This window comes from Kryptolebias marmoratus, linkage group LG22 (assembly GCF_001649575.2).
Source record: "Kryptolebias marmoratus isolate JLee-2015 linkage group LG22, ASM164957v2, whole genome shotgun sequence".
Classification (NCBI taxonomy): Eukaryota; Metazoa; Chordata; class Actinopteri; order Cyprinodontiformes; family Rivulidae; genus Kryptolebias; species Kryptolebias marmoratus.
Window position 1 is genome coordinate 22,049,918 of NC_051451.1, and position 21,122 is coordinate 22,071,039.

At 36.9% G+C, this 21,122-nt stretch overlaps 2 protein-coding genes across 3 annotated transcripts; one reads left to right on the forward strand and one right to left on the reverse strand.

The window, feature by feature from the left end:
- Positions 1-2,894: 2,894 nt before the first annotated feature.
- hmgcll1 (3-hydroxymethyl-3-methylglutaryl-CoA lyase-like 1) lies at positions 2,895-14,661 on the forward strand. 2 transcript variants are annotated; one of them, XM_017412761.3, is made up of 9 exons: positions 2,895-3,190; positions 4,078-4,155; positions 4,597-4,704; positions 4,950-5,045; positions 5,224-5,372; positions 5,474-5,537; positions 5,744-5,932; positions 12,851-12,976; positions 13,344-14,661. In XM_017412761.3, the coding sequence occupies exons 1-9, from the start codon at positions 3,095-3,097 to the stop codon at positions 13,446-13,448; spliced, it is 1,011 nt and encodes a 336-aa protein (XP_017268250.1). In that variant the 5' UTR covers positions 2,895-3,094; the 3' UTR covers positions 13,449-14,661. The 2 variants fall into 2 exon arrangements, with proteins under 2 accessions (XP_017268250.1, XP_017268251.1); XM_017412762.3 differs by having other exon boundaries at positions 3,125-3,190; positions 4,581-4,704.
- A 983-nt stretch (positions 14,662-15,644) lies between these two features.
- On the reverse strand, positions 15,645-20,226 carry gfral (GDNF family receptor alpha like). Its single transcript, XM_025005231.2, has 9 exons — positions 19,918-20,226; positions 19,611-19,739; positions 19,097-19,252; positions 18,902-18,955; positions 18,477-18,792; positions 16,317-16,576; positions 16,147-16,227; positions 15,953-16,034; positions 15,645-15,888 (listed from the first exon to the last, which is right to left on the reverse strand). Exons 1-9 carry the CDS (start codon positions 19,952-19,954, stop codon positions 15,825-15,827), a joined length of 1,179 nt encoding a protein of 392 aa, XP_024860999.1. The 5' UTR covers positions 19,955-20,226; the 3' UTR covers positions 15,645-15,824.
- Between the last annotated feature and the right edge of the window lie 896 nt (positions 20,227-21,122).

The window sequence follows — 21,122 nt, forward strand, 5'->3', positions numbered from 1 at the left end:
GAAGATGAAAACTGATTTAATCTGGTTCCTGGGTTTTTTTTTCTGGTGTATATCTGAACCCTTAAAACATCTTTCATGCCAAGCCGAAACCTGTACTCCATAAAGTATGGTTTGTCACATCTGTTTCTTTCTTATTACAGAAAGAAAATATTGTCTTGCTTTTATAAGCATTTTTTTCCCTAATTTTTGAAACATATTACGACTTTTGCAGCACTGTCATACCTTAAGACACTCATCTTTGCTTGGTCTCAACATTTCTGTGAAAAATCAATATTTCTCTATACTTTCAAACTACAGACATATTTACTTTTTGGGTCATGTCTGTTTGCCTAATTTACAAAACCTCTGGGACTATGTCGATTTAAAGTTCATGTTTTTTCTGCAGTAGTCTGTGAATAGAGCTAAAGTTGCACTTTCATTCATTTCACTTCTATTTGAATTAAAGGCAAAACTGTCAATCAAGAAAAAATTAAAGACAAACGTGTTACTTTTGAACAAAAATCCTCTTTTTTATTTGCTGATCAAAATAGTAAACTTTGATGCAAAGAACCACCATTTTAATTTGTGCAATTCTGTTCTTTACAGACATATAAATTCTTTGTGTTGGTTCAGTCTTTGCATACTCATCATTACAAACTTTAGAGTCTTTACTCACCTGAATAACGCTGATTTCTTCAAGACGGAAATCCCTAAAGGCCAGTGACTGCATCTGTTTTTTGTCAAGAAATCCCAGTTGCAAAAGCTTCTTGAAAGAAGAAAAACTAAAATGCTGCTTTGGATTAAGCGACTAATGAACTGACTTCAAAAAGACATCGGGAAAGCAGCTTTTTTTTTTTTGAAGAGTTTAAAAAATTTTAAGGGCAGGGAGAAAAAAACAGTTCAGTTCAGTTTAATTAACAAGTCATGAGAGTAAAGAAAGTAAAATGGAATTTAAAAGAATTGCCAATTTGTAAAAAGTTGTCTAGTCAAGAAAACTTGTGAGTTTCCCTGAATGTTCAGTTCATGTCTATTGTCTGTCCTGAGGATCGTCAGAGAAACAGAATAAGAGAGACAAATATAAAGAATTAACAGCAAGAGAGTCAGAAATATGTGGCCATTTGCTTTCAAGTATCGGTGGGTAAGAAAGACAAGAAAGAGTCACAAGCATAAAAGCACCCAACCAGATATACCTCATATGTAAAAGAAAAAAAGATAAATGCAAAGCTATCGTCAAAATGTCTAAGATGTAAAAGGAGTAAAGACAACAGAATGAGGAGAAGTGATCAGTTTGTCACAGAGCATCATAACCTAACAGGCTACAGGGCAGCCGAGGCAGCAGGGCCACCAACACCAGAGGGACTTTTTTTTATCCCAGAATGTATTTTTTCTTCCCAAACCCAAACTTGGGGCTGACACCACAAGATAGGAGGTAGTTATAGCTGAAGGCTCTACCTTTGCCCAGACATATACACCAGCAGGTGCAGAGCAGTTCATTCTGTATTATTACCCCACTCACCTGTGGATTGTTTTAGTCTTTCACCTCAGGTGGGAGAGAACAACAAGGCTGATGCTCAAAATCAGCTTCTACCCAGAGGCTGTCAGGCTTGTCTCCTCCATGCTTCACTGAACTCACATGGACCTGCTCTGTTGCCCTGTTTCTCCTCTATTGTATTTTTGTATTTTAGATATATGTATTATTAATTTTAAATTGTTAAACTGTTATTAATGCCACTGGCTTTCAAAACCAAATTTGTTTCTACGGAAACAAGAAAACAACAATTATAATAATTAAAAACAAAATTAAACCTTGAATCTTGCCTTACATTCTACTATAAGCGACTAAAGGGAACTCAAGTATAGTATTATATGAATACCTGCTTGGATTTCATGAAAACCATAGATTTTTGTATTTTGAAATAACAAACAATAAATACTCTTTGTAGTACTGTAAAAAATCTTTTTAGTAGAAATATTTTATACCAACTGATTGCATCAATAGGAATAGGTTTTTGTACAATCATGTATATGTACATGTACATCACAGGTTTGCATTACTTTAAAAAAAAACTTAAAGTAGGGCTCCTCAAACAGCAAACTGAAGCCCATATCTGACCCTAAGATTTTTTAATTTTTTGAAAATTTTTCAGTATCTACTTAAATGTCCATTTAAAGCTACTTTGCTTTATTTTTTCTGCACCTCACTGTAACGTCTATAAGTGATTAAGGGCTATGTGCAGAAAGAGATGTTAAAATTTTAGGTTTGGCAACTATAGATGTAAACCTTGAAGTCTGTTGGAAGAAAGGTTTTTTCAAGGCTGGTCATATGAGTTGCCTCCCTCCCTTCAGAAAGAAGTTGAGGTCTCTCATCACAGTGCACTTTTGTGTGGTGAAACGGGGTGAATGTGAAGGCTTTATTAAGTCCTCTATTGTTAACATCTGGGTTTCAGAATGACTCTTTCTCCAGTAAATGTTGACCTGCCTTAACGCTAGATTTTATTACATCATGAAGTTCACATTGGCAGCAGTGGCACCTCTGGCAATGTTTTGTTTTTGATCAAGCAGGCTGTTTCCCTGAAACCTTCGGCTCTCAACGGAATAAAGACGAAAGGTTAGCACTGTTGAATCAACAAGATCACAAAAACTGGCAAAATTAGGAGAGCACTTAGCCCCATTTCCTAATGAACAAATTTGAGTTACAGCTGAATGAAACCTTCTTTTTCCTTTGCAATTTTCTTCTGTTCAGATTTTTTTGTAATATTTTTCTCAGTTAGCAAAAGAAAATTATTGTATTTAAAATTGTTATATTATTTCTTGCAAACCTCCCCCACAGTACTGATTTGCCTAACACAGTTTCCTGTCACTCCCCACCCCAACCCAGTTACTCTGTTGCACCTTCCTGCCAGAGATGTGGTTGCCATAGCAACTGCTGAATCATTGTTCGTCGTCTGCAGCCTTCCTCTTAATTTAATCTTTTCATGCAGCAAGGAAGTCCAGCACACAGACCGGAATTGGCACACAGATGTGACACGCTGATTTGCTCTGTTAGTTCCATCAACCTGTGCTGTTTATCCTCTGAGGACTCTGTGGTGAAGCAGGCTGAGCAGCAGCCGTTCTGATGGGGAACATTCCCACCACAGTGAAGCACTGTCTGAGCTATGAGCAAATCATCGAGGACTACCCTTGGCTGAGACGCTGGCTGCAGGAAGAAAAGGTGGGCATCCGTTTCCTTGTTTCTAATCTGCTGCACATGCTCTGCCACGCCTCACCACCTCATGACAGAAAAGGCCTAGAAGCAGCAAAGATGGTGCTTTTATGAGAACTAGCTTTAACTTAAATCTGTGTTTACGGTCTAATATATTCATAGCAGATTTATTTATTTGTTTATTCCCAGCTACTGAAAGGTGTGCAATAATGTAATTGCCTGTGTTTTTGTCTGTCTTTTAGCAAAATATTACATAAACCACTGGATGGATTTTAATGAAACTCTCAGAAAATAATCACAGAATGTACATCCACAACTAATTAACCTATAGAATCAAGGTGATTAAAGATGGCCGCCACAGCTAATCAGTCTTAACAAACATAAAGATATCTCCAACTTAGTCAATTTTACAAACACTGAGCTAAAATTTAGTGTAGTAGTTGAGAGTCCTCCCCAACACATACTCTGAGCACTAACAGACATGCATGCCATCTTTGTTTAAAACTTTGACTTTAACTGATGGAACTGATTTGGTTGGTTTGTTAGGAAAACATCTCATTAACCGCAGGGCAGATTTTATTGAACATTTCAGAAACTAATTATTGGATGAACATTAAAAAAAGCCTAATTGAAGATGGCCACCACAGTTTATTGGCACTCTGGCAAACACAAAAACGGCTAAAACAAAGTCAATTTTACAAAGTCTTTCCAAACACACTCTGAGAACAAACAGACTGTATGACAGTTGGCTTTCAGATTTCTTGTGGCTTTGAGTTGTAAAGTTTTTCACGCTCCTGGATCACCCCACGCCAACAAGGTGGCTGCTTTTTTCAGGGTTTATTATCTTGTTGAGTGGTATTTCACTTCTTGTTCTCTGTCTCATTATATTTCTCCAGATCATTACAGAACACGAGTATCCAAAGTTTGTGAAAATTGTTGAAGTTGGACCAAGAGACGGGCTTCAAAATGAAAAGGTACATGCTGTCATTTCAGTCCCAAATTGTATCCACTTTTATAGATACCTCTGTTTACCTATACACAATAAGTCCAGGAAATTCGCTTTTTTTTTTTCGTACATAAAATAGCTCTGAACATATGGATTTTGTGCCATATTTGCTGGAAACATCTGCTTTATATTTTCTTTGAAACAGAACAGAAAAGATGGCACAGCTTCTGGCGGAGTTTTATCATTGTCTTGTTGCATACCAGATGTTAAAAAAAAACAAAAAGGGAAATTCTATCTGCACAACATGTTAGGAGAAATATTTGAAATAGTTTTAGAACATTCAAGGGCAAGATTCTGCATGTCAGATGTGTAAGAGCAGTATGACTGGCATTCATCAAAAGTAAAAAAAAAGTGACATATCGCTCAAATCAAACCCAGAGCAATCTGTTTCAGTTTTATTGTTCCCCAGGAAATTGTTCCAACAAGGGTGAAAATCGAGCTGATAGACATGCTCTCTGCAACAGGCCTTTCTGTGATCGAGGCCACCAGCTTTGTCTCTTCAAAGTGGGTACCACAGGTAATAACTCTTCTTTGTGCACAGCTACAGAGTGCTGAGTGATTTATTAGGAACCTGATTTTTTTTCTCTCATATATATTGAGATAAATCTTTTCCTGTAGTATGCTTCTTAGATGGGCTCACAGTTTTTCTCCTGTATGTAGCTGTCTTTTCATTCCCTGCCATGAATTGCACTTCATTTTTGCCTTTAAAAAGTTGTCAGATGTTATTAGGTTATTTTAATACATATTATGTTTTGTGTTTAGATGGCCGACCACACTGATGTTCTCCAAGGAATCCAGAGAGCACCTAATGTTCGGTACCCTGTTTTGACTCCTAACATGCAAGGTTTTCAGGATGCCGTAAGATTTTATTATCACTACATTGTAATTAACGGAACTATCTATATGATTTATCACTACTGGTCATGCATGTAAGATTAATTATTTTTTTTAGTTGTTGTTGTTTTTGTTTGGGCTCATACAAAAGTGATGCCTATACAGCCATAAATATTTATATATATTCAATGTCTGTTTTCAGATTGCTGCTGGTGCTACTGAAGTGGCCGTGTTTGGGTCAGCGTCAGAAACCTTCAGCAGAAGAAATATTAACTGCTCCATAGATGAAAGCATGCTGAGGTTTGAGGAAGTCATTAACGCTGCCAAAGAGCAACAAATTCCAGTTCGCGGGTTGGTATTCTGAAAGTTTAATGTCATCAGCAACAAGCACAAATCCAATATTTCACCAATTCTTTGCTTTCATGCTGATTAAAATAATAATTTTCTTTTAGTTATGTTTCCTGTGCTCTTGGCTGCCCCTATGAGGGATGTATTGAACCTCCAAAAGTTGCTGAGGTAAGACTGGAATTAAATTCATGAACTTGTTTTGTTTTGTTGCTTTTTTGTACATGCTTTTCTTCATACTTTAGAGTAGAAGTCTTTGCTTATTATGAGATTTCTTAATGTTAGTTTAACTTAACTAAATCAAACCCAGCATAATGTTAGTCTTTATTTTACCATACAATTTCCTACTAATAAGAGTGTTTTTCTTTTTTTTTTAGGTAGCAAAGCGAATGTATGAAATGGGTTGTTATGAGATTTCCTTGGGGGATACCATCGGTGTTGGGACTCCTGGATCCATGTTTAAGATGCTACAGAAGGTGATGAAGGATGTGCCTGTTGATGCGTTAGCAGTTCACTGTCATGACACTTACGGACAAGCACTTCCCAACATTCTTACTGCGCTTCAGGTAAGAACTTCTAATAGGTGACATAGCAAGTAATCGTCAAAGCACTACTCCTGTTTACCATAATGATTGGATTTTCTATGGCATGATGGTTTCATTGTGATTCTGGTAGTAGAAGCAGCCGTCGTGTGCAGTTCTCTCTGCTGTGCTGCTGGAAGCTCAGAAAGTGATGGAGAATAGCTCCTTGATACAAAAGTTGGGCAAAATAGCCTTTAAATTCTGAGAAACAAAATTGAAGGAAATGGAAAATTTCCAAATATGAGCAGTATTATAAATGCAACCTTGAACACAGCACCCCCATGACTTTTGGTGTAGTTGTGGTAGTTCCAATTGAAATGAGGAGGACCAGAGGTCAGATCAGTCTGGGCAAATAAAAACTAGTCTAACTCTTGCTGAAAGAATTTGAAAGACGTCAGGACGTTTTTCATGTTGAGGTATGTTGATGGTTAAGCACACTGATATGGTTGGAAAAGCAACACATTCACCCCACGGAGCTCTACAACATGATACATCATCATGTTGCATTATCATGTTGATCTCCACATTTAAACATTTAAAAACGCTACATTTGTGCTTTCCTTGTGACTTGGAAGTGATTTTGTAGAACATTTGCCTTCATATGCACATTCATCTTCCATGATGAATATGAATATTCTAGTAAAGAACAACAGGCCAGTTATAGATCAGTGCTTATATAAATCGACATAGTTACTCATGATGACATAAGGATGAGCAGCCAGATGTGAAAGCAGGATAACTTTCAACTTTTTTTAAGAACTTGCCAACATTGTTGAGATCACAAATCTTTTTTGAGGTTTGAATCACTTTTTCCTGCTGGAAACCATCATAAATTAATCTGCTCCCCATCCATCTTGTTAGACAGTTTCTGAGGCACAAGTACAAGTACATTAAAAGACTCCATCATTTCTTTATGGTTCAAAAGACAAATAGTGTATTTTCCACTGAAATCAGGCAACATGAAGGTAAATATTTATTGGCATTGCAGTTACACTGAAATGCATTTACTTTGAATCCAGGGATGTTTGAATGCCTAGCAAATATTTTGGAGACAGAAATTTTAATTGTTTTTGTCTGTCAGATTAATGTTTAACATTCTGCCTTGTTCAACAAATATTGTAATAACAACATTGTAATGACAAAAGTAATTTTCTGAAGTTGTTCAAAATTCAGGTGAAAAGACTGTGGGCCTGTGCAACTCAAGGGAGGAAATTGAGAACCTTTGCAAATACCACAAGATTTTCTAGAGACTCCTCAAATTCTGTTTTCCAACTAGTCTCCAGCAGTCACAGCCCAGTAAAATACTTCCTTTACTTCAACTGATGTGAACTACTAATTACTTTCAGCTTTAATGACAGTGTGTCACTTTATGACATAAATATATCCTTGCATAAGTCTGAATAGGTCAACAGAGGTACAAATAGAAAACTAGCAGTCAACAAGAGGGAGTAGGGTTAAGAAACATGATCTGAGCCTCACCTCAAAGTGAGCCGATTCACAAACTGCCAGTTGATTGAGAAAAAAAACAAAAAAACAAATATGAATGAGATATTTCCAGTGGACCCTTCCATCAAAGCACACAAGTTACAGGAAACAATGACAGTGATATGCTCACTTTCCAGACTTTCACAAAAGTGGAACTGAGCCGTGCACCTCTGTGGAAGCCTCACCGGGGGGAGTTTTTCACTACTTTGCCCGCAGCAAGTGCAAACCTGACATACACCCAGACATAAAGCAGAGGTAACTCAGATATGGCTGTATCAGTTCTCTGGAGCACATTGTCACTGCACATGAGGAAGCTCATTGGGGGCTGGGTGGGTCAGCAGATGTGAGGGGGGGCAGCACAAAGGCTCACCTATTCAGTGTCTGTTGGACAAAGCAACCGAGAGCGAGGTGGATAGAAGGGCCCTGGGGGGCTCCTAACTCGTCTGTCGCTTGGCTGTTGAACTCTGACAATGCTGTGCTTAAAAGCCAGTGGAAAATGATCCTTTCCTCTCTCGATGCTGCGGAGCATGTGATGAATGGCACTGCAGCCGCAAATTCAGCTCCAGAAGTGTTGGGGTCACCGTCATTTTTTTACATGACATTTACTAAAAGTGCAGAAGATCAAATGCATTTTTTACTGCTTAACTGCAGTGCTTAGCTTAACTGCTTAATTCCCCCTTTTTCTAGTTGATTTAAATGTTTTCTCATGTTAAAAAAAAGTGTTCCAAGATATGCTGTTGAAAGGTTTGACAATGTCCTCATTGAAAGTGGCTCATATTTTTATCATCCGCAGCCAAAAGCTTAAGGCAAATAAGTTTGAATTGATGTTTGCATGTGTGTCTTGTTTATCTGTAGTGTTAGCAAAATATCTCATGAACCAGTGGACAGATTTACATTTACAACTGATTACCATTTATCTTCTAGAGTCAACCCCATTCAAAATAAATGCTAAATGGCTATACCTCAGTCAATTTTACAGATACTGAGCAAACATTTGGTGTGGTAGTAGTAGAGCGTTATCCCTAATATATAGTCTGATTGCTAAGATTGCATACGCTGTTTTTAAAATATGATATTAGCTATTAGAGTCAACTCTGTTATCAAAGTATCTCATGAACCACAGGCAGATTTTAATGAAACTCTCAGAAAGTAATGATTAGATATGCATCTACAACTGATTAACTTTTGAAAACACTCCAATTCAAGATTACCCCCACAGGTAATCAGCCTTACCTTACACAAAAAGGGCTGTAACTCAATCAGTTTTACAGCTACTGAGATAAAATTTGGTGTGATCGTAGCTGGAAGACATTTACAACATATACTTCAAGCGCTCGCAGATCTTGTGAAATTATGCAAGATACTGAAATGTTGCATATGATTACACATACCATTATTTTCAAGGTTTGACCGAAATGGCTACAACTTTGCCGTTTTAACATAAGGTGAGATTAGTTCAAAACTCTGGTTTGAAAGATGACAGACAGCATGCATTCCTTCAAGGTGCTAGGGCTGTAATTTAAAAAATTGTTTTGAGTTTGGCCATTAGGGTGCAAAAGCAGAAGGAGACTTTGAAATTCTTCTGTGGATCATTTTCAGAATGATTCATCACAGCTGCCCCGTAGCAACAGAGCATAATAGCAGCAGAGGATATTTAGCCTACCATTTGCTCACCCATAAACAAGAAGGAAATGAAAGATTTTATCATAGTTTTTCATTACTGTGTGCCAGAACTCTGCACCACCAACTGGGAGAGAAATGAATTCCCCCAGTGCTGTCAGCCCTGAGTCACCTCTTTTGTTCCTGATAAAGACATTCCTCAGTCTTTGTAACTATTTTTTCAGGAGGTCTGTGGGGGGCTTTGTTAGAAACCTATTTGGGTAGGTCACCCAATGACAATGTATGTGCTTAGATTTCACAGGCTTGGCAGAAAAAAAAAATTCTTTCCAACAATTTTGGTTTATTGTGTACCACTGCATCTGGGGGATACAGTAGAATCTGTTTGGATCCTTTGTGACAAAAACATTCAGTCTGAAATATATTTTCTTTCAAATTCATCCATCAGGTAATGTTCAACCAGGATGTGCTGTGTGTGAAAAATACCTTTGTTTTACATTATTCAGTAATGTTGTATACTGTTTTGGTCTCAGGAACCAGTGATAATATAATGTGTGTATCTTATAATTTTGCATTACAAAAAGGCAATAATGAAAATCACAATTATTACTTCTTTAACCTTTATTTAACCAGGTAAATCCCATCACAGATCTCTTTTTCAAGGGAAGCCTGAGCCTGAAGGCAGCCTAAACATGCATGTTTTTGGACTGTGGGAAGAAACCCACACAAACACGAGGGGGACATGTGAACTCCAACCAGGGTCTTGAACCCAGGTCCTTCTTAGTGTGAGGCAACAGTCCTAACCACTAAGCTGTCATTGATGATGGAGCAGTTGTAAAATGTCTTTTTTTTATCTAAAAATAATCTCCTAAACGTTTAAAGTCCCATCATTCTTTGAAGAAATACATATTGCTCACCTCCTTTCATGCCAGAATTTTAGACTAAGATGATCTTGTAGTCTGCTGACAAATGATGAAGTTGTAGTCATTTTAGTCAAACCTTGAAAGTAACATTAAGCACAATCTCATGCAATATTTTACACACAGACACACAAACACACACAGACAGGGGCAAAAACATTATTGTCTGCCTTTGCCTTTCAGCAGTAGGAAATATTAATAACTCTAACACACTGAACAATAACACTGAACAAGAATAATTGCATACTGTTTTAAATTAATGTAAATGTGTCAGAATTATGTAAAACATTGTTTTAGAATGACTGACACCAATATAAAATGGCTTAAATGCTTTTAGAGTCAATTTTAGGTCATTTCATTTTAGTCAATATTAAAAACAAATGCATTTTATGGTAATTAGTAGACAAAAAAAAGAGAAAAATAATATTAATCACAGTTTTTTCCCAAACTATGTAGGCTCTATAACTAAGTTTTTTTTTGTTTGGTTGTTTTTGTTTTTTGTTTTTTTACAAAATTATAACTATAATTCAATTTCATTATAACTATAACCTGGTAAAAGAAGGTGTATTTTGTGTTGGTTTTCCCACAATTTTATGTATTAAAAAAAAATAAAACTGCAGTTTATTTTGTTTTTAAATTGTAGGCTTGTTTTTGGTGGTTCTCTTCACTGCCCTTCGGTGCATGAAGGTTTGCTTTTTTCTTTTTGCAAGCTTTTTTACGCATTCCTGGAAGGAAGTGATACATGTGTCAGTGGTGGATCTCTGTCAGGTTTCTTTTAGCCCCTCAGTTTATGCAGTGATGGGTGAAGTGTCAACACTCTGAATGCTCGCTCTTTTTGTTTGACGCAGTTTTCAAACCAATTTGGGAGCATGTCCATCTCCAGCCTCCTTCACTCTGAGTTTAAAATGCCAACAAGCTTATCCCAAATCATTCAGGTTTGAAAATGTCCCTTGTCTTTACCCAGGGATGGATTGTTTTTACATGGCCACAGCTCAATTATTATAATTTTTTTAACGCTGTGTACACATCTGGTTTCTGGGCAGTGTAAACCTAACTGAGCATCGGAAAGCTCAAGCTGCTGACCACCAGTTCCTGTATGATTAGAGTCCAGGAGTACAGGACAGACACGCTGCTGAAGAGTAACCTTACAGTGGTGGAGGGTGAAGCGAAAGGATTGGCATGGGAGATTACAACTCTGTGTTTATACTAGAAAAAATTCTGCAGAGTAGAATATCCTCCTCTGGCTCTCTCCAAGGTCTGGAAATCTCTCGCTCTGCACACACCAGAGCAACACACACACACACACCTCCTCCTCTGCCTTTTGCCAACACAAACAGCAATTACGGCTGGCTCAGACAAGCCCTGAAAGAAGCAGGTTTTTGTCTGGAGAAAAACAAGGAACCAATTAGCACCATTGTTCCAAAATAGCTGTAGAGGGTCTTTTTTTAATTTAGCTCAACTGGTCCTGCACCACAGGGTGGACGTCCTGCTGGTCTTGCACCACAGGGTGGACGTCCTACATGACCCGGTGCCACTGAGAGGATCAGTGCGTTCATTTAGTCTCTTGGTAGGATCCTCTGACATCTGGCTCTGACATGGAAGCTGGAAAACAACTTTAATATTCTCATGATGACAGTCCCAGGGACATGTGGAAAACATCCTGAGACGTTCATAATGACTCAAAACTGGAGGTCTGGCCACAGAATACAGGACAAATTCTGCTGTTAAGTCTCCGATTATGAGACGTACATTCAGGCAAAACTGCATGATGTATTTTTATTATAATGTTATCTTTTGTGACTGTGTGTGTTCATTTGCCTGTACCATTGCCATAATATCTCATGAACCAGTGGTCAGATTTTAATTAAACTCTCTGAAAGTAATCATTAGATGAACATCTATGCCTGATTAACTTTTAGAATCAACCTCATTTAATGTGGCACTTAGCAAGCTAAGCTAAAAATGGTTGTAACTCTACCAATTTTACAAATATTGAGCTTAATTTGGTGCAATAAGAGTCATCCTCAACACATACTTTGAGCATTAGCATATCTTGGGGGGGGGGGGGTATGCATTCCCTCAGAGAATGCTAGACTTTAAATTTACAAATTTTGGTGCCAAAAACATTTCAGCAGAACCCTCAAAGCACTTCCTCGGGTAGTATTTTGAGAAGTTTTTAAAAGCAATCAGTTCAAAAAAGCAACTGAAAACACCATTATTATGCAAGTAAAGATGAAATACATCCCCGTAAAAAAATATATATGTATTTGACCTCTGACTGTTCACAATCAACATTTGATTGATGATCTTGATTTTGATCTCTCAGTGGGCTAAATATACAGTAAAGTAAGCAAAATTTAAATTACACATTACTACATTTTTGTTCCCAGTAAGATCTTTAGAGAATAGATTCAATTTTAGGCAGAATAAACTATTTAAAAAGCTCTTCTGCGGCAAGAGCTGATTTGTGGAATATTTTTAGGAGGAAAAACTATGTGGGAAGAAAGTAAATCTGTACGGTTAAAGAGCAAAGTAGTCCTGTAAAAACACAAAGAACCAGATGGATCAGAAGCATATGAAATGTTCTGTTCCACATTTATAATATTCTGCTCTTAGGAACAAGGCCATAATTATGTAGTGCTGGTGGTTAAAGCTGACAGAGAGGATGACTAAGCCAAACTGTGGGACTTTCTATGCCCACTCATCTTCAACACCAAAGCCCACAATTCTCCAAAACAGCTGTAAAACATGACCGCAGGTCTGGCAAGGTGCTCTGCATCGGACAGAACAATTCCAACAGAACAAGGATCCTTGTTCCTGAGTTTAACAGGCGGTGAAGTCTGCTCGGAGGTGCTGAATGTCCCTGTTGTTTGCCTCTCAGATGGGAGTCTCAGTGGTGGATTCGGCAGTGGCGGGCCTTGGTGGTTGCCCCTACGCTCAGGGTTCAACTGGCAACGTTTCAACAGAGGATGTTCTTTACATGCTTCATGGCATGGGCATTCAAACAGTAAGGATGTCTTCACAGTCCACTTTGTTGACAGATTTGGCATATTTTATGTGTCTATAATCCCAACAAAACCAGAGTCATACAACTTTTTAGAGCTTATTTACATAAACAGATTGCTCTGCAAACATTCTGCTTCAGTAATGTTTATTTTATGGCTTTACACAACTTGTGTAAGACTATGGTTGCTGCACACATGGTGCCATGAACACTTTAACAATTCCTACCCCTGCTGGTGAAATATTTTCACTGCAGTTTACTTTTTTAAATGTACTTATTGCACACATGCTTTTAAATTTAAGGTGAACCATGAACTTTTGAAATTATTTTACTCTGGTATTGCAAGATTTTTCCTTCTTTTTCCCCACAGGGTGTGAATCTTAATAAAGTGATAGAGGCTGGTGACTGCATCTGCAATGCTTTGGGCAGACAAACCAACTCCAGGGTTGCCCAGGCAAAAGGCAGGACTTTGTGATGAGTCTCTCTGCAGAAAACAAAAACAAACAAACAAAAAAAATCTGATGTTTGACTCTGTTTTTTTTAAATGACTTCCTCTAATTTTTTTTCTTTCAATTTTATTGTTAAAGCTTCTCTATTTGAATTTTAATTTTTCTTAAGTTTGACCTGCATCAGCCCCCTAGATATTTTAATTTCCTTTTTTCTGTTCATTGTTGTAGTTGTACAGTTTAATTAGAGATAGACTGATTAATTGGCTGACCAATCTTAATCAGATGATATTGGCCACTTTTATAAAGTTGGCAGTCACTCATGCCTTTATATTCTAAATCAATTGCCAAAAAAGAAGAATGAAGATGCAGCAGCTGCTGCTACAACCAGCTTACTGTAGCCCACAGTTTACATTTTTTTTTTTGAGTGAAAATATTCTTTTATATATTCTCTTCTGTAAAATATTTTTGCCACAGTGTACAAGGTTTTGTAAGGGTTGTGAAATATATATTTATTTAAGTTAAACATGAGTCCAGAAACCAGAGCTTTTTATTTATGATGAATCTTTAGATTAATGACTTGCAGATGAACTCACAGAGTGTGACCTTTTCAAATGCTGCAGTATCTAATTCAATTTTGGGACCCTTTCACATTAATTCATCTTTGACAAATGTGCATTATAAAGGTCTTTCACTTTTATAACTGTGCACAGCTCAGTGGCCTTATGCGACACAAAGCAGACATATTTTGGGTGCTCCTTTATGCACTTTAAATGAGAAAATGCTCCTATATCTGCTCAGAAAGGGGTTTCCACAAACTACCACAGCTCAGACCTGAGAAGTTTTTGCCAAAGAACATACATTATTTGTTATTTATGTATCCACCCTAACTGAAGCTACTGGCAGGGATGATCATATTTTAGTGTAATGTCAAGTATGTTTTAATTTTTGCAAACCCTTTCTGTCTGTGCCCTGAGATGGACTGGTGACTTGGTGTACCTCGCCTCTCACCCAGTGACGGCAGGAGACGGGCACCAGCTCTTTATGCCCCTGACAAAAACAAGCAGATAAAAAAATGGATTGATGAATGTTCTGTCTGTTAACACTCTTCTGTCTTATCTGTAAAACATGATGAAATAACATGATATCATAAAGGAAATCTGTCTCTGGCCTTTAATTTGATTTTATCTATAATAAATTCGGAAAACTCAAGTTTATGGTAAATGTGGATGAGAAAATTAGGTAAAGTGGAAGTTAATAAAAATCAGAAAATTAAACCCATTTGACTTTAATGAATAAATTTGACATTTTATGGGAACAATTGCAAAATCATTTAAAAGAAATGTATAAGGTAGTAAACTACTGGTGTTCTTACAACAGTTATCTGACTAAATAAGGTTCTTTATGTCACGTTCAGAAATATATTTTGAAGAACACTGTTTTGTGCCTACATTGAGTTTCAGGAGATTGTATTTGTATTCAAAGAGTTGACTCAGCTGGAAAAATCTGACCTGGGTAATGAGCTGGGGACTTTTTCTGAGGAGTTTCCATGTTTTCCTTGTGCCAGTCTGAAGATTTGCAGGTTAGGTTGAGTGATAGATGTGAATGTAAGTGCTGTCTTTCTCTGTGTGTGTGTTAGCTTTAAAATGGATCGTCATCCTGTCTGAGGTGTACTCAAAAAGAGAGAGAATATCTTGGTAAACAAAAATATAATCTTGCTGCTAAGAAGAGCTTGTTTTTATGAATGAAACTAGTATTCTTTGAAGGAACACATATTGCTCGCCATCTTGCACGAAAAAAGTTTTAAAGAAAATGATCTTGCACTATCTGTTAGCACCTGAACTATGTGATGAGGAGGACTCTTCAATACTGCTGTACTAATTGACTTGAAAACTGAATTATAGTCATTTTTTGTTTGCTAAGGTCAATGTACTGTCATCTTGAATTGAGTGGTCTGACATTGTATTTTTTACAGATATTGAGCTAAAATTTAATGTGGTAGTAGCTGAGATACATCCTCAATGCATACTTAAAGTGCTGATTTGTTGTGGAACAAGTTTATTTAAAATTTTAAAATGCAAGGTGGCAGGCAGTATACATGCCTTCAAGGAATGCTACTTTTTAGTAAATATATTTTATTCAAGCATAGTCCATTATTCTTGGTGGCATTGCCCTGTGTTACAAAAACCAGGGTACATTAAATAATGAACATCATCATAATGCTCCTCAAGTGAACAATTTATTATTACCATTATGTGGTGCAAAAGTAAAGACATTATCAAGCAATATCAGTGAGTTTATTCAAGAAAATTAAACTTTCCTTAAACTCTAGATTACACTTTAGATTTGACATTGTGAATAAAGTTTCTTAACAGGCGAACTAAATCAACTAGAAGACATTTGCATCACAGGATAACAAAATTCCTCTTCCTCGAATGGCCAAGTTTTATTTTACAGCTCCTTTTTAACCTGCAAAAGGTAAAATATTAAAACATAAAAGGAAGTTGCATCCGCTAAATGTTGAAATACTTACCAGATTTTGCTGACAACAACCAGAAGCAATAATATAAGGATTCCTGCAAGTAGCAAAGCTGCAAGAACATACAACAAATTATCTGAAAAGATAAAATAATGAGGATTAAATACAATCATTTAAGTTTGATAAATGATCATTAATATGAACATGCTAAAACTAGCTTCAAGTGCTGAATTTAGAGATAAATGTACCAAATGACCATGTGGGATCATCTTCAGATTCATTGCTTTCAGGTGGTTTAGAAGAAACAACAACATTTTCCCCCAAGCTCACTGAAAAACACATAAAATCCATTCAATTTCTTCCAGTAACAACACACTTATTCATTAAACAAGCTGCTGTAGATATCAAAACTACTAACTGAAGTGCCTTCTGTTATGAAATACATCATGAATCCTGGTGCACATCAGGAGATAGTCATCGTGAACTCCTTTACATGTACAAGGCTGGTGAAGCACAGTGCCTAAAGTATTCAGGAAGGCCTTTTTACATTCAGAATCTGCACCAAGGATGTGAGCTGGATTCATCAGGGTGAAACATTCGTCCACTTGGAGATTTCTGTCACTACATTGTGTTTCTTCAAGGTTCCAACATTTGTCTTGGAATGTTTTTAGCAAGTGTCTGAAAAATTCAAAGAAAAAAAAAAGATCATGGTTTCATGGAGCTATTGGATCTTAGACTTATTACAGACAATCATATCAGACTTTTAACGGCATTTCTTAGTAAAGATAGAATTAATAAGGTCTGAAATAAAAAAATATTTCCAGCAAAATTATGTCTTCAACTGATCACACAGCTTTTAATATTGTCATATAATTATTTTTCCAGTTTCTTGATCCTGTATTATCAGGACATGCTGGAGCTTGTCTAATTAAAAGGTTTTCAGAAGGTTAAATGTCCCCTCATCAAATTATGTAATAATGTGCTTCAAAAACAATTTTCAATCAAGAAAACATTTGGAATATGTGAAAATAAATACTATGACTATTGGTAAAAAAAACATTACAAGCCGAACTGCTTGTGATGCTATCAGCTGCTGCCATTTACATATAAAATGTAAATTAAATTTAAAATTGTTCGTTTAAAAGTGCTTCTTAAATCTAGTTCTGTACAGTAATAAACTCCCTGTTCTTCACTGCTTTGCTGCATCATCTGAATTGGACATCTTTCAAAACTTCATTAATGACAGGCAGTTACAAAAACAGCCACTCTTCCTAATCTCACTAATCTTCCACTTATAACATTCCTGCCAATCTGTTTCCTGCTGTAAACATTTATCTCACAAGACTCTTTATGTTTCTAGTTTTTTAAGTTATCAAAGAATTTTCTAATTGCAGTTGTGTAAAGATGGTATCAGCAGCAGCTATCATCTTGGATCTCCACAAGGAAATGAGAAAATATTTTTATTGATTCCAGCAATCTCACTATCATTGGTACTTTTAACTAAAGCCCAGGTAGGCACTACAGCTCAGAGTAGTGTTTTCTCTGTTGTAATGGCTCTAATAGAATTGTCTTTTAAAGTCAAATATGCATACAGTTCTCATACAACCTTCTTTTAAGCCAGAATCATGGGTACTAGAATATTGGAGCTCCTATACTAGATGCTTTCTGACCAGAGGAGACCACTTCACAATCCATTTAATCAATTGTGGTGGTTCACATCCCCATGTTTTGGTTGATTGTAGCCCTTTTATTCATGTTTATTGGGTCTTTTTAGCTCCTGCTTCAGTAGCATTCTTGGATCAATAGGGACTCTCAAGTGATATAAGGGGATGTGACAGACCCATAGATAAAAGTACATTGATTGGCTGAGCTAACTGAATGCTCTTCCAGCACTAGCACTATTAAAGATACATTTGCATTGCTAAAGCCAAAGCTACTTAGCTGCCTTTGTTGTCTGCTATTATGTGTTCTTCTACAGAGCAGACTGATCTGTCAGATGAGTTTTGGCTCTTGTAACTCCTTCTGAATGTTTAGAGTTTTCTCAAACTCTGCTTTAAGACTTAAACCAACAACCCACAACACAGGTAAAAGCAAACATGTAGACCATTCAAACTGCACCATAGTGGAGCTAGTAGACCCACAAAGAGTTTTTAGAACTGTTTGGTATGAAAGCAGGTGTTGGAAATGAGTTGTCATCTCCCGTCCTCTTGAATCCCTTGTTAAGTTGATTTTTGCTGCTTGATTCAAGACATTTTTTTTTTCATACCTGGCTGATGCAATTTAGCTCTTTCAGACTATGTTGTGGCACAAGCATTTAATCTTCATTACACAATTTGCATTTAATCTGACCCGTACCCTGTTTACCATAGCTTTTTTAACACTGTTTAGTTCTTTTGTAAGTCAGAGATGTTAGATATGTAGCTGCCAGGAGAAAGACAAAGAGGAAGGCGAAAGAGGAGGTATTTGGATGCAGTTAGAGAGGAGGATGACTCTCTGTGGCGACCCCTGAAAAGGGAACAGCCAACAGAAAAAGAAGAAGTTTTTGGTTGTTTTTTTTTTGTAAAACTAAAGAACATACCTGCATGTCCTGTCCTGGACACACTGATCAAGTCTTTCCTGGCAGACCAGGGTTTCGACTCCACATGTCCCACTCTGCAGACCAGTTTTCATGAGCAAACAGTTGGGATCTGAACCCTCACACTCACACATCACTAGCATCTCTGCAGTTTTTTGGGGCATGTTTCCATAGAGCTGCTGAATTTCACGCTGACATCGGTCGTTGTCACACAGCTCCACTGTACATGCCCGAAGAACCGGTGTGAGGTGCCTGTTGCAAATCAAATCACTCACACAAGCAGCAAATCGGTCCACGCAGGATCCAGAACCGTCATGCACTGCAAGGAACAAGAATTAATTTTCAAAACACTCAGAAATACATTTGCTGATGAACATTTCTATTCATTATTTTTGTAAATGATGTTCTCATAATTGCATAATTATTACCATTTTCTATGAAACTGCTTGACTTCCAGTCTGTGCTCCCCTTCTGATGAATTACTGTTTAAATAAGACAACACATGACAAGCTCAATTGACTCAAACTATAGCACAGGAGTCTTTGCTCACATATCAGATCACCTTCAGTAAACAATATTGCAGGCATGAGTGCTTAAACCAAACACAACAGAAAGTTCTGCACCTGGCTTTCCGGAGCATTGTTTGGCCAACTCTTGTACAGAGTCACAGAGCTCCTCCTCCCAGGAGCACACACACCCTCGCAAGGATGGAAATTGGTCCAGCGCGGTGTGGAAGGTCAAGTTACAGACCTCTGAGCCCTTTATTTGACACGCTTCATCTTAAATATCACAAACACAAGAGGGAGGCAGAAAAACGGGATTTTCCATGAGCTGGTATGACATCTTATTTGTGCAACAGATGTTCATCTTGTGATGGCTGTACATGTTTGCAGCTTTTTCCAGTCGGTTGTTGTGGTACATAATCTAAAAGTCAAAACACCTAAATTTTTCTATTAATATTTGCACATATTTTACTGCAGGCTGTTGTCACATTTAAGTCACGCTTCATTTTTTTTATGAGTTGATCTACTTGAGAAAATGAATTCACTTTTACAATGTCACTTGAACAATTTAGGCATAACAATAACATTCAATTTGCAGCAGCAGCAATTTAAATGACTAAATTGGTATTTTTACCTTCACAGCTGCCAGTCAAAACCGTTTGTTCATGTCTGCATAAATCTGACATGCATGTTTCTACCAAAGCCAAACAATCAGAAGTTGGAGATGAAATGCTGATGCTGGATATCTGCAGGAAAACAAACCCTGAAAAACACATTCCAATCATTTATGTTTTTTAATTAGACATGTTTTGCATTGCTCTCTAACTTACATACAAATTGTTTCAGAAAAAGTATTGATGCAGAAACACTTCATTAAAAAATAGTCTGATATACACCAGATATAGAATATTTATGCATTGTTTCCACTTATTGGTACTCACCAAAAATGACCGCAGCCTCCTGATGTACCAGCTGCATGTCGGCTGTTGTACGAGAACTGAAGCTTCCTTCCCTGCACCTGATCCGGTCCTCTGTGTGGTTTCACAACTGAAGCTGTGATTCACCCACAGTCAACAGCTCGTAACACATTTATAGGAGGTTGTGCCCTCACACAGTCTCATAAAATTATATCCACCAAAAAAAAACGACAACACAGACCTCAGAGTACATCGTTCTTAGGCGCTTCGCTCTGGTGAAATCACAGAGCCTGTGAGAGTTTCTCTAAAAGCCACTTTACCACTGATTACCTGCTCATCTGCATATCCCTGAATAACTATTATTTTCTCCTCTCTGTTATTCTCCAAACATTTACGCATCAACACAAATTTAATCTCCTGATTCACCAGTTACTGATTTTCAGAGGTCAGTGCTGTTTGATATAATATTTTTCTATTTTTCTTGTCTTCTATCTTTTCTCACTCTGTCCAGTTTAATGAAAGAAGCACTTTTTATTGTTCTGTTTTTTCTTTTAGGAGGAGAAATTGTTAGTTTTCAATACAGTGATTAAGGAACATTAAATCATTTATTCTTCAATAGAAATGATTAAAGTAATCAGTCTAGTTTTCTTTAAAGACAAAAAATGTTTTGTATTTCTCATATCGATAACTGCATTACCTGCAACTTTTTAATCTATATATTGTTTTGGCCTTGAGGCGGGGGTTGGTCTTACAGCATGTGGTTTAGGTTTTGTTTCAGTTTTTCAAATATGTCTTTAAAATTAGTGCTTATAGCTGTGAACCCAATTTGAGATCAACCCACAAATCCTTTGTTTAACATTTAATCCATTTTTATGATGTTTTAAGTTTCTTTTTAATGAGAAATGATGGGCTGGATGTTAATTGTATTAAGTAAGCAGTGCTTTGTTTTGCCTGCTAAGGGCTAAAGTTACAGTTTAACAGCTTAACAAAAAAGTTTTTATTTTTATTCTATTTATTTAGTTTGAATGTCACTCTTGTATCTATAGTTATTTTTGCTGGGAGCATTTATTTGCATTTGGAAGTGTAGACTGCACACCTCCTGTGCACTTTTAAGTCATGTCCTGTTATGGGGTGAATAATTTACAGCCAAGGACAAAGTTTAAAAAAACAACATATTTTAAAAATATTTTATGTTTAACCTACAACATTGAAGGAAAAATAATTATTAC